At 39.1% G+C, this 15,139-nt stretch overlaps 3 protein-coding genes across 5 annotated transcripts; 1 reads left to right on the forward strand and 2 right to left on the reverse strand.

Moving 5' to 3' along the window:
• The first annotated feature begins 3,852 nt into the window (after window positions 1-3,852).
• LOC113743463 (ribonuclease 3-like protein 2) lies at window positions 3,853-6,743 on the forward strand. Of its 2 annotated transcripts, none has more exons than XM_027271482.2 (4): window positions 3,853-4,735; window positions 5,254-5,406; window positions 5,978-6,261; window positions 6,402-6,743. In XM_027271482.2, the coding sequence occupies exons 1-4, from the start codon at window positions 4,331-4,333 to the stop codon at window positions 6,565-6,567; spliced, it is 1,008 nt and encodes a 335-aa protein (XP_027127283.1). In that variant the 5' UTR covers window positions 3,853-4,330; the 3' UTR covers window positions 6,568-6,743. The 2 variants fall into 2 exon arrangements, with proteins under 2 accessions (XP_027127283.1, XP_027127282.1); XM_027271481.2 differs by having other exon boundaries at window positions 3,975-4,735; window positions 5,888-6,261.
• Window positions 6,744-9,926: 3,183 nt separating this feature from the next.
• On the reverse strand, window positions 9,927-12,555 carry LOC113687860 (alpha-1,3-arabinosyltransferase XAT2-like). 2 transcript variants are annotated; one of them, XM_027205380.2, is made up of 3 exons: window positions 12,074-12,555; window positions 11,746-11,895; window positions 9,927-11,407 (listed from the first exon to the last, which is right to left on the reverse strand). In XM_027205380.2, the coding sequence occupies exons 1-3, from the start codon at window positions 12,177-12,179 to the stop codon at window positions 10,227-10,229; spliced, it is 1,437 nt and encodes a 478-aa protein (XP_027061181.1). In that variant the 5' UTR covers window positions 12,180-12,555; the 3' UTR covers window positions 9,927-10,226. The 2 variants fall into 2 exon arrangements, with proteins under 2 accessions (XP_027061181.1, XP_071905424.1); XM_072049323.1 differs by having other exon boundaries at window positions 12,156-12,552.
• A 613-nt stretch (window positions 12,556-13,168) lies between these two features.
• LOC113687861 (alpha-1,3-arabinosyltransferase XAT2-like) lies at window positions 13,169-15,139 on the reverse strand (the record flags this gene model as incomplete). Its single annotated transcript, XM_027205381.2, has 2 exons — window positions 13,169-14,720; window positions 15,025-15,139. Coding segments are annotated over 2 exons (1,290 nt in total), but the record flags the coding sequence as incomplete, so codon positions are not given.

The following is a 15,139-nucleotide window of genomic DNA, read 5'->3' on the forward strand; positions in this document are numbered from 1 at the left end:
ATCCCTTCGAACCAACTAAGAAAAACAGAAGAAAGGGTGGTAAAACTCCATCGAGGAAGAGACAAACTGTGGTGCAACCTGTGAAGAGAGCAGCTAGAAAAACTGTCAGAAAATTATTTCAGCAAACAACCAGAATAGATGCTGTCGACAGCCAGCAAGAGGTTTCTTCAGTGAACCAAAGTAAAGAAGAATGTGAAAATCAATGTAACTTTGACAGAACCTCTGTTCAGACAAATCAAGTCAACAATGAACAATATTGTGACTTTGACAGAACCTCTGTTGAGAAGAATCAAGTCAACAATGAACAGCAGCACCACAGTGATGGAAATGAAGAACCTGATCCGTCTTGGTTGAGAGAGGGCCTAGAATTTGCAGAAGATGAGGACATCTTTGCAACTGCTGGTTCAACTGTACCTCAAACAAATCAGCAAATTGGTGACTTGAATGAGCAGCAGCAACAACATCAGCAACCACAAGGTGAGGAGTCCACAGCACAGCATCAACAAACTGAAGACTTGAATAAGCAGCAGCAACAACATGAGGAAGCACAAGGTGAGGAGTCCACAGCACAGCATCAGCATGGAGGAGACCAACCTATTGGCCCTGACAGTGAGGAATGGAATGAGCCTGTGACTGCAGATGAAGACTTCCTATATTCTGGTGATGAAAATGGGCCTGACTACTCATATTTCAATGCTTCAGTGGAGTTTAACAAGCCAAATTTTGAATTAAAGGTTGGGAAGAAATTCACTCATTTTACAAAATTTAGAGAAGCACTTGTGGAATGGAACATTAGAGAGGGATACAAAGTTTTATATATCAACAATGACAGTTGGAGGATAACTGCCAAATGTGCAAAATGATGTTCTTGGAGGATTCATGCAAGCAGAGTTAATAGGACTGACACTTTTCAGATCAAAACACTAAAGGGAGAGCACCATTGCGGCAGAGAGTACACTAACAAGCATGCAATCTCAACTTATCTGAGCAGAAAGTTTCAAGAGAAGGTTCGAGATGACCCTAATTGCAGCTTGGATGGCATTATTAATGATGCCAGAAGAAGATTCATGGTTAATATAAGTAGCAAAAAAGCATACAGGACTAAGAGGAAGGCCAGGGAGACAATCAAAGGTTGTGATATGGAGCAATATGAACGGCTGTGGGATTATGCTGCCACGGTTAGACAGTCAAATCCAGACAGTCATATCGCTATACAAATAGACAGGAGGTCTATTGAGGACAGGGCAACATTTCAAAGGCTTTTCTATGGCTTGGGTGCTCTTAAAAAGGGCTTTCTTGCAGGTTGTAGACCAATCATTGGCCTAGATGGTTGCTTTTTGAAGGGGCCCTTTGGAGGTCAACTGTTAGCAGCACTTGGAAGGGATGGGAATGACAATATGTTTCCCATAGCCATTGCCATTGTTGAAGCAGAAAACTATAATAGTTGGACTTGGTTTTTGAAGGAACTGATTACTCATATTGGAAGGGGCAATGTAGTGCCTTATACCTTCATTTCTGACAGGCAAAAAGGACTAGTACATGCTATAGAGGAGCTATTTCCTGGTGCAGAACACAGATTTTGCCTTAAGCATCTGTTTGAGAATTTTAAGGCAAAGTTCAAAGACAGTGAACTGAGAGAATTGTTTTGGGCTACTGCATCAGCAACTAATGGTGATGATTTCAAGAGAGCATTGAATGCTTTGGAGATAGCTCAGCCACAAAATGGAGAGAACCTTACTGCTGCTGGTTGGTTAAAAAGGCTGCCATATCATTTGTGGTCTAGAGCACATTATGGAATGGCTGCTAAGACTGATATTTCAGTCAACAATCTGAATGAGAGTTTCAACAACTACATTTTAAAAGCAAGAGACGAGCCAATTGTGACTCTTCTTGAATTTTTCAGAAGAAAGTTAATGCAACGATTGACATTGAAGAGGCAAGGCATGGAGAAATATGGAGGCAGATTGTGTCCAAACATTGTTGAGAAGTTAGCTAAAAGTGTAGAGAAGAGCAGACATTGTATTGCTGTATTTGATGGTATTGAATCATTTGAGGTTGATGGTTTCAACAGAACCTCCGTTGTGAACTTGCAACGTAGAAGCTGTTCATGTGGTGCATTCCAGTTGACTGGAATTCCATGTGTGCATGCTATTTCTGCCATTCAAAGCATGCGGATGAAGGTTGAAAACTATGTCGATGAGTGCTATAGTAAAGAGGCATACTTGAGGGCATATGCTTATAGCATTGGAGCTGTTCCATCCAAAGAACACTGGATTGATAGTGGAATGCAGCTGTTAAATCCACCATTTGTGAAGAAACAACCTGGGAGACCTAAAAAACTTAGGAGAAGAGGTCCGGATGAACCGAGAGATCCACAAAGAGCTTCCAAAAAGGGGGGGCCAGTATACTGTAAGAGATGTTTAAAAGCTGGCCATAATAGGAGAACTTGTAAGGAACCTCCTCATCCCAAATCCAAGTTGTACAAGGTACATTTAAGTATTTGAATTTTTCTTGCACTATGTACTCTTGATAATTATTCCAGCAGTAAATTTTTGACTCTGGTTGCAGGCTCCAAGCAATACCCAACGAGGGGCAAGAACAGCTTCCACTTCAGCCCCAACCAGAGAAGTACCAGTGCATCAAGCATCTCAACAAAGCAGCACTGCTGCAGTTACTGATAACAACCTTAGTTCTCGATCCAAAAGATTTAAGAAAAATTAGAATCAGGAATGTTATTTTTAGGACTTGTGTCCATGTAAACAAGTTGTAATGGTATATATGCTATCTTTAGAGCAGACATTGTATAATGGATTAACATATTTTGTAAGTGATGCTCTTTTTTGTAATGACATTATTGGCATTATTGCTCTTTTTTGTAATGCCATATATTGGATTGTGGTTATCATATTATGACTATCCAAATTACAGTTGGTTCATGAGTAAACAGGTTGTATGGTTATTATCTTTCTTTCAGACAAGAATACAAATCATGACAAAATTTGGAATTTTTTCATAAACTAAAATTATTACATTATTTGGTACATCATTATACTGCCACTAACCAAATTACTATTTTCTATAAGCAGCAATAACTAGAGATAAACAACAAATAATAAGAGACAAAATCATTATCACTTTCAACAACCCCACAGTGCCTTCAACCGTGCTCAACTTTGCATGTAGCCCCAACAAAATGTCACCATTGTTCACAGCCAGCACACCTTCATTACTGTTCACTCTTGGAGAGAATCCAGAACTTTCGTCTAATCTTGTTTCTGGACTTTTACTAGTACATTCATTGCCCATTCCATCCCTTCTTAGAGGATTGCACCATGCCCAAAAGGAGCAGGATTGATCTTCACAAATGTAATACAACCTACCTTTTGAGGGTTTGTTGGACTCCACGATCTTGATTTTTGCTCTTTTCTTGCAGAAGCACCGAGACCATTCATACCTTAGATCTGTCAAACCTCCTCCAAAATTTGCTGAAGTGGACATGACGACTTCGATATATTCAGAAGTAGATCTTCTCCCTTTTTCCTTTCACTCTTTGATAGCTTCAAATCTATTCTCCCCTAATATGTAGTGCCTTCTATATAGTAATTGAAGGGTAGTTTGAGAATGAAACTCACGATCTTTTCAAAAGATCCTCGCAGACCCATCATCAGTAGTTCGCTCAGCCGGTTATAGGTCTATTTCCACTTTAGTTATGAAGTTTAGGGCGTTTATGTGTATGTTTTTAAACGATAGGGGGTTCCGTGTCTTTTCGTGAAACCATAGGGGGGTTCCGTGTATTTTACACAAAAACAAGATGACTGGTGGTATATAATACTTTTGGTGACGTTGTTCTTTAATGTAGGGGACAACAATTCGAATATTTTGTTCTTTTATTTCGTATTTTATAATGTTGGAAATGAGAATGTCTTCAATTTTAGAGATTATACTAGATTTTAAACAAGATGTCACTGGAATACATACAGATGCTCCCAGCATTCTTGGGATTCTGATGAGCATTTTTTTGATCCACCTCAACTTATATTCTATATGTCTTACCTAATCAGTGAAAATGAGGGCATAAATTGAATACTCAAAATTTTGGGGAGCAGAAATCCCACTTCCAATTCGATTTTAGGGGGAAAATAAAAGAAAAGAAAAAATCCCACCTATACCGTTCGCCCCTACCGGGGCACCCTTTGCTTTCCCTGATGTTCCCAAAACGCCTTCCGACAATCAAACAAATCCAAACGGCGAATTCCGAAGCACACCACCTTTGACCCGTAGTCCAAGTCTTCCCTCTGTGGAATATCCCATAAATTTTGTTTAAACTGCCATGAAATCATCTGAAAAGTATGCTGTGACGTATGCTTACACCTTCCAGACGTCATCAGACGACGACGAGGACATGACGGAGACCGTTACAGACATGGCAGCATCAGTGAGGGCGGTGGAGGAACTCCTGAATTACAAGTTTAAGAACAAGATGCTTCTAGAAGAAGCTCTGACTCATTCTTCTTACACTGATTCGGCATCTTACCAGCGGCTTGAGTTCATCGGCGATGCCGCTCTTGGCTTAGCCGTCTCTAACTACGTGTTCCTGGCTTACCCGGACCTTGATCCGGGCCAGCTCTCTCTTCTTCGGGCTGCCAATATTAGCACCGAGAAGTTAGCTCGTGTTGCCGTCAGACATGGCCTTCATAAATATGTTCGTCACAATGCCGCTGCTCTTCACGATAAAGTAAAAAGTTTTTCTTTGCCTTTTATTTTCTCTCTCTCTTTTTTTTTTTAAGTATGGAATTAAGGTACCATGGTTAATGCATGAAGTATAGCTATTGATGCACACTTTTGCTTGCTTTTAAGTTGTTCAGTATGTGTATGGATTCTCGCAGATAGTTTGATTAATTGAAAAATACTAGCAGTACTACTTTATTTGATCGTTGCGGCTATATGATTGTACCTTCTTAGAATTGATGGAAATCATACCACCATGAATGCATGGCGTGTATGCATGTTTTTTTGTTTTTTTGCTATAATAGGTTACATATGGGATGAACCTATCAGTTTGTGTGATTAATTGGAAAAGATAAAAGGTAGCAGCCTTTCTCTAGCAATTTTTTTCTTGAATGCTGGTACCTTCGATAGCTACAAGTGTTTGTGCAAGTCCAATAAACATTTAGAATTATAGTTTGGTCGGCTTGCGATTTTTGCATGATTATTGCTGTTAATATGGATTCAGTTATGGTTGTGATTGTTTAGGTGAGAGATTTTGCAACAGCGGTAGGGCAGGAGGATGAAACAGAGGTACATGGAGGGGCAATTAAGGCTCCAAAGGTTCTTGCTGACATAGTGGAGTCAGTGGCTGCAGCTGTATATGTAGATTGCGGGTTTGATCTGCAAGCGTTGTGGGTGGTAAGCACTTTTTCTATTTTCTTTTTCCCTCTATTATTTGTGCCTTCCACCCCTTTGATTAAACATGATAATGTTAGACCATTCTTATGAGTTGAAGTATGAGATGTGTTAAAAGATATTTTCCTGCCCTGCTTTGTTGGATGTCTGTTCCAATATTAGGACAATTTAATATCAGCAAATTACATGAAAGAAACGGGGTTTCCAAAACTAAAGAGTTTTTAATTCCATAGTTTGCCAAACAAAAAGAATCCTAGCAACACTGCTAATCATGAATTGTGAATTATGAATTATTGTGTGAATGTATTAGGAAAACTCTTCCTCCATGCTTCCACTAAGGTTTTGACAATTCAAAGTAGATGGTGTTGCAATAGGCCTTATTATTGTCTTAGATTCTTGAACATATGGGAAGCTATTGTTCATTACAAAGTGTTTTGGGTCATCAATGTAAATTTCTCAAGGTTTGTACCTTTGTTGGGTTCAGATATTTAGGGGCTTATTGGAGCCAATTGTCACACTTGATGTACTACAACATCAGCCTCAACCAGTAACATTGCTATTCGAATTGTGCCAGAAAGATGGAAAGCATGTCGATATAAGACATTGGAGAAAAGGGGAAAAAAACATTGCAAGTGTTTATGTTGATGGGCAATTTGTTGCCTCAGCATGTTCTGATCAGAAAGAAAACGCAAAGCTTCATGCAGCTAAGGCTGCTTTGCAGAAATTATCTTACAAAACTAGTGAAAAGATTGGTAGAGACATTATAGGTGAAGTCAATGGATCTACCAAGATTGAAAGTGCAAAACAAAAACTTCATGAGCTCTGTGGAAGGAAAAGATGGCCAAAACCAAGCTACAGGTACTCCTTATTCAGTTTCATGAGTTATACTTAGGCATTTAGCTCGATTTTAGTTCCATGCCATGTACTTCAAATTAGAAGTCAGTATGTTTTTCCTTTCTTCTAAATTTAGATTCCTGAATATTTGGTAATATTTACAGAATTGAAAAGGAGATAGGTCCAGCTCATGATAGGCGATTTATATGCTCTGTTCAAATTGAGATTGCTGAGGCTGTGCTTTTTGTGATGGGAGATGAAAAATCAAGAGTGAAGAACGCAGAGAACTCTGCAGCTTCTCTGATGCTACTAGGTCTGCAAGACTCTTGAGTACTAATGATGACCTAGGTGTAGAATCATGGAAAATTGTAACCTGCTGTGTTGGTAGACATTGTAGAAGCTGGAAAAGCAGAACGATTTTCTTCATTAGTTCTGTATTATTAGTTCAATAAATATTGCATTTTCTTTTACTTTTGAATCGATAAATGATCATTGCTATGGATTAAGGTTCTTGTTGTACCATGAAAACTGGCATTTTCAACAGGGTCGATGACTTCCTAACAGGACAATCTTCAAAGACATTGCATCTTACATGTTGGCAAATGAAGGCTGGTAGTCCATGGCTCACTCAGCTGCAACTATTGCGCTTGTGGCTCTCCCAGAGGGTCGCCCCTACCTTTAAGCAGAATCATACAGTAGCTTAGTTTGCTTCCCTTTGTTGCATCTTTGCTCGATTTGGTGGGAACTTCTTCCAATAGAGGAAACCTTCCTCACTTTTAGATCCAGCACCTTAACAGCAGAATCAAACTGGACACGAGTTTTGAAGTGGTAAGTTGTTTGTTGATCACTCCCTTTTTTTCACGGAAGCAGTTTCCCGTGAGGCCACTATAAGTGAAGATGCAGCAGGTGTGTCATGGTCGAATAGGCAAGCTGGTGGTGTGATGTTTTTCTGGAAAATGTGCACTGGTCTAACATATTTGAGAAGATCTCCATCATTTTGCTTTACATATGGCTGACCAACAGCACTACCAGTTTCCAGAGCTTAGCGAAACATACCGTCATTGTCCTCGTGTCAATCCTGACAGGTATGTTAGCAGTGCAGATGTCAAAGCAAATTGCAATATCACAGCAAAGCCTGTGGCTTCCAGCTTGTTGGGATCTTGTCCTGCTCGCATTCAGTGATTAGAATCAGTTAGTGAAAATCTGGAGCTATCTATTGCTGAAAGAAGATATACTGTTCAATTGGAAAAGAGAAAGAACTCAATAATCTTGCTCAGAGGGATTCCGCCGAGTCGTTTGTTTGTACTAGCGGACGGTCCTCTCTATTTGTAGGATTATGTTGCCTGGACTCGTGTCTTCATACTCTTCCATCAACTAGGCTGCTGCTTTGAATAGGTTGCTGTAATCTTTGCTGCCCTACTGTTGAAATTAGTACGCAAATGAACTCCTCTTTACTGGTAATAACCTAGAGATACGTTGATCCGTGACAGAAAAATGTTGGTAGGAAATGGGGAGGGGGCAAAAATTCTTTTCCAAGTAAACTAGCCTTCTAAGTGCAAGTTTCAGTGCTTCTTGCTGTTTATATTTTCATTTGCCTTAAATGGTGGTGCCAACATTATTATCAGCCCAATATGTAAAGTATGCTTTCCTTGCTTCATAATATTGAGAGCTAGGACCTAATACACGTCAGGAATTTTAACAGTAGATAAAAATTGAGTTAGAAGGAATTAGATGCAAAATATCAAGCAAAGCTAATGAATTACGTTGATCAATCTGGAAAAACGCACAGTAATCCCAAGGGAAAACGGTAAGCCTGCTGATCGATGGAAGTTGAGAAACTGCAAACCAGCCTGCCACTTTTACTGCATCGTTCCTCAACTCATAGCGTCGTGTCTTTATTTATTTTCATTTTTAAATATTTGGCAACTCCAAAAATCCATTTAGAACATGCTATACCCGGAATTTTTGGTCTCTCGGTTACTAAAAAAACCATAAATCAAACAAATTAAAGGGAAGTCATTATCATTATCATTTTTTTTCCTCCTTTTTTTTGGGGGGTGGGGATGTGCAAGTTCCACCTACATTTTGTCCAAATTCAATTCGTCATATAAGCGGTTTGACGATGCTACTATCTATCAGCAAAGTCCATCTCTGATATGCAAAAGTCACACAGCAAAAGATTATGATTGACAAGAAGAGTCAAGTTATGAGATGTTTAAGTTGGAATTTGCAGAAATGATTTAGAATTTTCTTACGAAGTTAATTATCACGTAAGAATCCACCATGATTAGGAGTCATGATATCTATGAGAGACATAACTTGATTCCACCATTCAAGTGCCCCTCTTACCTCTTGTTAATCTCCAAAACCAATAATAATGTGGAGAAGATTCTATGTTCTTTCTCCACTTCTCTTTATTCATTCAGCACCCTGCTTTTTCCTTTTTTAGTTATTGCTACTTGCTAGTAGAGCACTTCCTTTCCCTTTTTGATGCAGAATTTTATTTTCAATTACCCCTTTCCCTTTTTATCATGAGTGGATTATTTGAATCCCACCCATATGTGATTTCTTTTTTTTCTTTTTTTTTTTTTAACAGTCGACAAAAGGGTTAAAACTTGTCAATCCCATTATTATTCGGGGAGAATAAATTTCATGTCATAACAGCCAAGGTTGAATCAAGGATCAATGAGAATATGATGAGATCGCTGATCAAAATGAATATTAGTCCAATGTAAAAGACAACAACGGAATGGTATAGTTTTGTACTTGGGCTTCTTGTTAGAATTTCGCAATCAAGGGGTGGTTGAATAATGCCACCATTTTACGAGTGAGAGCTGATGCCTAAACGCATGGCAACGCAAGCCAGTTTCTCCTACTCGTGTTACTTTACACTTCTTTGAAGATTAGGTAGATAGCCCCAAAATTGATTAAGATCTAATCAGGCAACTTTTGACTCAGCAGCTAGCTTGGAGTTTTTTTTTTTCTACTAGTTATATATATATATATATGTGTGTGTGTGTGCCTTTTTTTTTCCCATTAATTTTTCCTTTGACAACGACCTGAACTTTAATTTCGGGAATTTTCTTTTTTGTATTTTATGCATGCGACGATTGTTCAACTGGTCCCGCAGCCAAAGTTTACCGGTATCGTAATCAAACACAAATTAAAATTGGGAACAAAAGATAAGTTCACCTTTATATTGAGATGATTCTTTCAACTACTCCCGGACCCATCACTCAAGTAAGCCAAGAAAATGCAAACGATTATATACGCATTATCAAATTGATAAGGAAAAAATAATTTGGTCTTCCATCATCAAGGCATAACTTACCAACTTATAGAAGGCACTAAACCGGTTGGAAGGAAAGAGTGCGTTGGGGAAAAAATGTTCGTGAATGCCCAATAAAAGTCTAGCCTTATTAGTGTCGGTTTGTATAAAAATGAGGGATCTTTGCTCCAAATTAGTATCGTTTCGACAAAAAAAAAAAAAAAAACACATTTTTGTATACTATCTGAGTCTAGTTTCCAAGTACATAGTATTAGGTTTTGTATACGAAGTTAATGTGCACAAAACACTTTCGCAGAATGTTTGTTTAGGTAATCTCGACAGGGATACAAGTTCTGGTGCGTACGTTGACCAACACAACTACCAGTTAGCTCTTACTCTATGGGGCAAAAAAGAAAAAATCTCTTCGAAAACCACCCTATGTTTTGTAAACCCAATGCAATAAGTACAATTGTTTGTTTCAACATTAAGAACTACTCAACATTATTAACACATAAGACTTGTACAATTAGAGGGACCATAGTTTATGCCAACCCTCTATCAAAGTTTGCCTTAATTTTGCAACCAATGACTGATTCCCTCCGCAGCAAGGCGGCAAAGGTTTTCTCTTTCCAGGGGGGATGTCTATTACGTAACGTCATAAAACAACCAAAAAAATACTCAGCCAAAACTAAACCAAACGAGAAAGAAACTATTTTCTTCTTCAGTTTGGAGGGTTTGTTGTGGAGCGCCCAATAAGCCTCATTGCTTCGAGAAGGGTATTCCTAAATCTTCCCAAATTGATCGTCACATTCTGCTGGTCCAAATAATAAACCCTCGATTTCCTGTAACCCTGTGCTTTGATAGACTCGGGATCTTTAAGCACGGGATGATCCGGTCCATACAAATCATAAAGTGTGCTCTCTTGAGGCTCAATCTTGTATTCCAAGTAATGCAACCCCATTCCCGTTGCCGGTCCGCCGTAGTATGCATTTCCAACCCAGTCGAGTTCGAGTGGAAGCACCTGAATCATGACTGCCCCGTTAGGCAAGAAAATTTCATTTGTCAGCCCGGCACCATGCACTCCAACCATAACACTGCTGGAACCGATGACCCGAGAAAATTCATCCAAATTTGACATCAGATCATTGGTAGGAATGAACACGCGAAAGCCCAACTCCTCCATCATCCTCACCACGGCTTCTTGATTCGCTATAGTTCTTGTTCTCGTGCGAGACACTATTAGCAATTGTGGCTTTTCTGTCCCCGGCATCTGGGACACATCCCTCGGCTTCAAATTAAACGATTTTCTAAGCAGATCCCTGAATTCGACCATGGAATAAGCTCCTGGGGTGTCGCTGGTGTTGATGGCCAAATTGTCATGATACTTGAGCCCAACAATGGCCCCTGGAAAACAATGAATGGTCCCCTTACTAGTTTCGGCTGCATTTATGAACTCGAAATGCGACAGCTTGGTTAAAACCTTCCTGAATTTGTTGAGCACCCAAAGCTGGTAATCCGTGATCATGAACTTCACCTTGGATCTGAAATGCCGGCTCGTGATGAAGACGGGAATGATAATGTCGTTGAATTCGTGGAATATGTTCCCAGCAAATCCGCCCGAGGAGAAAACCAAGGCCGGCACCTTGTGTTTGAAATCACAAGGTGGTGGGCGGATGTTACCGTGCTGAATCTCGACGGGCTTGACCATTTTCATTGCCACTCCATCGTTTTTAAGTGGGTACGGCTGAGCCGTGTACTTTTCCAATTCCTCCTGATCGGAGTATATGTAAATCCTGGAAGCATTCGTGTCGAACCTCACTTCTTTGCTAGAAATATAAATATCCGAGTTCAACTCGGACAGGTGAGCAAATCCAGTTTCTTCGAATCGAGTCCGTTGCTCTCCTGCTCCAAAGAATCAAATTCTTGACTCCATAAGACTTTTGGCGAAAATTGATTTGATTTCTCGGAGATGTTAAACAAATATAATTGGTATCTCTACACATATACATAATCTTGTGGAGTAATTTTTCCGCTTTCAAGAACAACAAATTCGTATGATGGCACCATAAAGCTCCACAACTCGTTAATTCATGAGTAGGGGGGGGAGAAAAAGGAAAAAAAAAAAAAGAAAGGAAAGGGAAAGCATCTTTCTTATCTTACAATCAAAGGGAGAGAGATATATTATATTAATGAAAGTGCTAAAGATCGAAACTCAGACTGGCTAGTAGAACATAACAAACCTGTTAATAGCCTTCTGAGCATAATCTTGAGCGGGTCTTTCTTGGGTACGACATCTTTGACGGCGACCTTTCTGCCTGTGCCAAGATGGTTATTCGAATTTGTGAACTTCGCGTCGAGATTGCTGTCTGAATTTGAGAACTTTGCCTTCCCTACAGCGTATTAAAGATCATCGATGAACATCCAGGAATATGCATGGAATCGCCGTCCAAATTTTTTTCACATAAAGGCTAAGTAAGAAAACAAAATCTATTATGTTTTTCCTAGCTAGACAAAAAAGAAAAAGAACAAGAGAAAACAATCGGATGGTGGATAGAAGAGCTAGATTACATTCATCAATCTGGCAAAATATTGCAGAGTAGGCCAAAGCGTGAAAGATGAGCAAGGAGATTAAGAAAGTTGGGCTGCAAACCAGTCGTTTGGATTCCTCCACCATCGATCCTCTTTACTCCACCAGACTACAATTGTTGTTGTATTCAAGTCCCTGTCTTGACTTCAACGTATGAGTAAGAAGCACTCAATTCTCATCCAGCAACCTCTTCTTCTCTTCTAAGTCTAAGACAACATGGTTTAAACGTTCCTCTCTTCTTGTTTGTTAGTAATATATATTACTTCATGTAATTGCTTTACCTTTCTGTCTTCTTCCTTGTCCTGCTTCTAGAATTTGCAACTAAGGTTCATGCATACAAACACTGACCTAGAAATTTTTTTGGGCAGCAGCCGCGGTTTAACCTTTGCGACCTACAAATTTTTGCTTTTCATTATTTAAGAAGGTAGCTTTCAACTTTCCTATATATATATATACACATACAATTTCTTTGTCAATTGATCAAAAATATAATAATATTTAGGGAAAGGCAGTAGGGCATCTCTTACGTCAAAGATCTGATTTTGAGAAATATAAAACTCGGGCCGTTCTTTGTCAAAGACAAAGACGATTCAATTTTTTTTTTTTTTTCCCTTTCTTGAAGGAAGGAAATAAAACACAATACAATTAAGATCTAGACTAGGACGGCTCTATAAATAATATCCCATAAATGGGGAGGAGGGGAGGGAGATTATTACCTAAAAATATGATCGCCACTCAATACTTTAGCCGTAACACAAGGAAATCAATACACACATTCTTGCGCCAGCTGTATCTAATCTATATGTTTCTGCATCGCACAAGTAACTTTCCACATCATAATCAAGCATTTCATACGACTTTGTCTTTTACAGAAATCCCACTAATTGAGTAATTGATTTGAAGAGTCTAATGGTCCAGGTCCTTTTTTTCCCCTTTTCTCACTGGTCGAATACCAGCTGCTGCTGCTGCTTAAAAACGTCCAACCCTAAAGTATTGATTCTTTGCTTTCCTCAGAAAAAAAAAAAAAAAAAATTTTTGTTTTTGATTCTTTTCTTTCAATTGAAAAACAGTATCGATTCTTTAATCTCTGATGATATTTGATCATTAGAATCCTAGAAGAAGTTCTCATTTTTGATAGCCTACCAATTCCTTCAATATTAATATGTAAGAACGAACCATTGACTCTGTAGTCTGTACCAGTGGAATTGGTGATCAAAAGATCAGGGAGGTAATAGTTTCAGAAACACAACTCAACAATCAGAACTTCATATATACATGAAAGTAAGTTACTGAGACTATAAAATTAGATGCCTCACTGTACTTTAGTAAAACAGACGGCATTGAATTGAATCTACTGAAAGCCTCTTCATTTACAAGATGACTATCAAAAAGAATCATTAAATAACCTACAAAAAACGAAAAAGACAGAGCACCAAAATCTAAAGTCTTTCCATCAAGGCAGAGGATTTGTTGGGCGTCCAAGAAGTCTCATTGTTTCAACAAGTGTCTTCCTGAATCTTTCAACATTGATTTTGACATCCTGCTTATCAATATATATAGCCCCGAAAGCTTGATAACCCTGTGCCTTCATGGATTCAGGGTCGGCAATCACAGGATGATCCGGAGCATACAAATCATAGAGCGAGCTCTCTTGAGGTTCAATTTTGTATTCCAGGTATTGCAAACCCATGTCAACCGCTGGCCCGCCAAAGCAGGCATTTCCAGGCCAATCAAGACCCAGAGGAACCACCTGAATTACCACAGCTCCATTAGGCAAGAACAGTTCATTTGTTAGCCCGGCACCATGAACTCCAATAATAACGCTGCAATTGTTCACAATATGAGCAAATTCCTCAAAATTCATCATCATATCCAGCGTAGCAGGAACCACTCGGAAACCCAACTCCTCCATAAGCTTTACCACCTCAACCTGATTCAGGATTTTTCTTGTTTTTGCACGCGACAGAAGCAGCAATTTTGGCTTTTCCTCCTCAATCAGCTGGGAGACTTTCTTTATGTTGAAGTCAAATGATTTTACGAGGAAATCCCTGAATTCAAACATGGAATAACCCCCGGGAACGTCACTCCTGTTCAAATACAAATTGTCATGATACTTCAGCCCTATCACTGCTCCTGGAAAGCAATGAACGGTCCCATTTGCAGTTTCAGCTGCATTTATAGCTTCATAACGCGATAACTGGGAGAATATTTTCTTGTACTTGTTGAAAAACCAATGCTGGAAACCAGTAACCATAAATATTACGTGGGATCGAAAGTGCCTGCTCGTAATGAACAGAGGAACAAGGACATCGTTGAATTCATGGAATATATTCCCGACGAATCCACCAGAGGAGAAAACCATGGCCGGGGCGTCATGATAGTGATTGCAAGCAGGTGGAGTGGTGTTTCCATGCTGTATCTCAACAGGTGAAATCAACTGGATTGGCGCCTCATCTCCTTTTAGTGCATACGGCCGAACTATGTGTATTGCCGCTGCCTGATTGGCATGTATATAAATTTTGGAAGAATTGGTGTCGAACCTTACTTGTTTACTGGAAACGTAGATATCAGAATGTAATTCAGATGGATAAGCAAATCCAGTGTCTTCGAATTGGATCCTCTGCTCTCCTGTTTGAAATCATCAATTTCACTGTATAAGATATCGGGCAAGATAATTGAAAATGTTTGGATTCTGTTGGGCAACGATACATTCTTCTTTTTGATCTCAGATACTAATTGTATCCTAAGAAAAAAGCTTTACATTTAGGATCTACATATAAGAACTATTTTCTGTCTATCAACTTAGAGATGTATTAAAAAAAACTTTAAAAGAAGAAAGGGGAGGACAAAAAAATATCTGTCACTCAGAAATCACCGGAAAAGGGAGAGTTCATGTTCATTGATACGATGAATGTGGGAAGTAGTAAAGAACCTCTTAGTAGCCTTCTGAGAAGAAATTTCAGGGGTTCTTGCTCTGGTGCACCTTCATCCAACTTGTTCTCAAAGCCAAGATTACTATTCCAATTTGCTAAATTTGCCTTCCCTGT

This window comes from Coffea arabica, chromosome 5e (assembly GCF_036785885.1).
Source record: "Coffea arabica cultivar ET-39 chromosome 5e, Coffea Arabica ET-39 HiFi, whole genome shotgun sequence".
In the NCBI taxonomy this organism is placed as follows: Eukaryota; Viridiplantae; Streptophyta; class Magnoliopsida; order Gentianales; family Rubiaceae; genus Coffea; species Coffea arabica.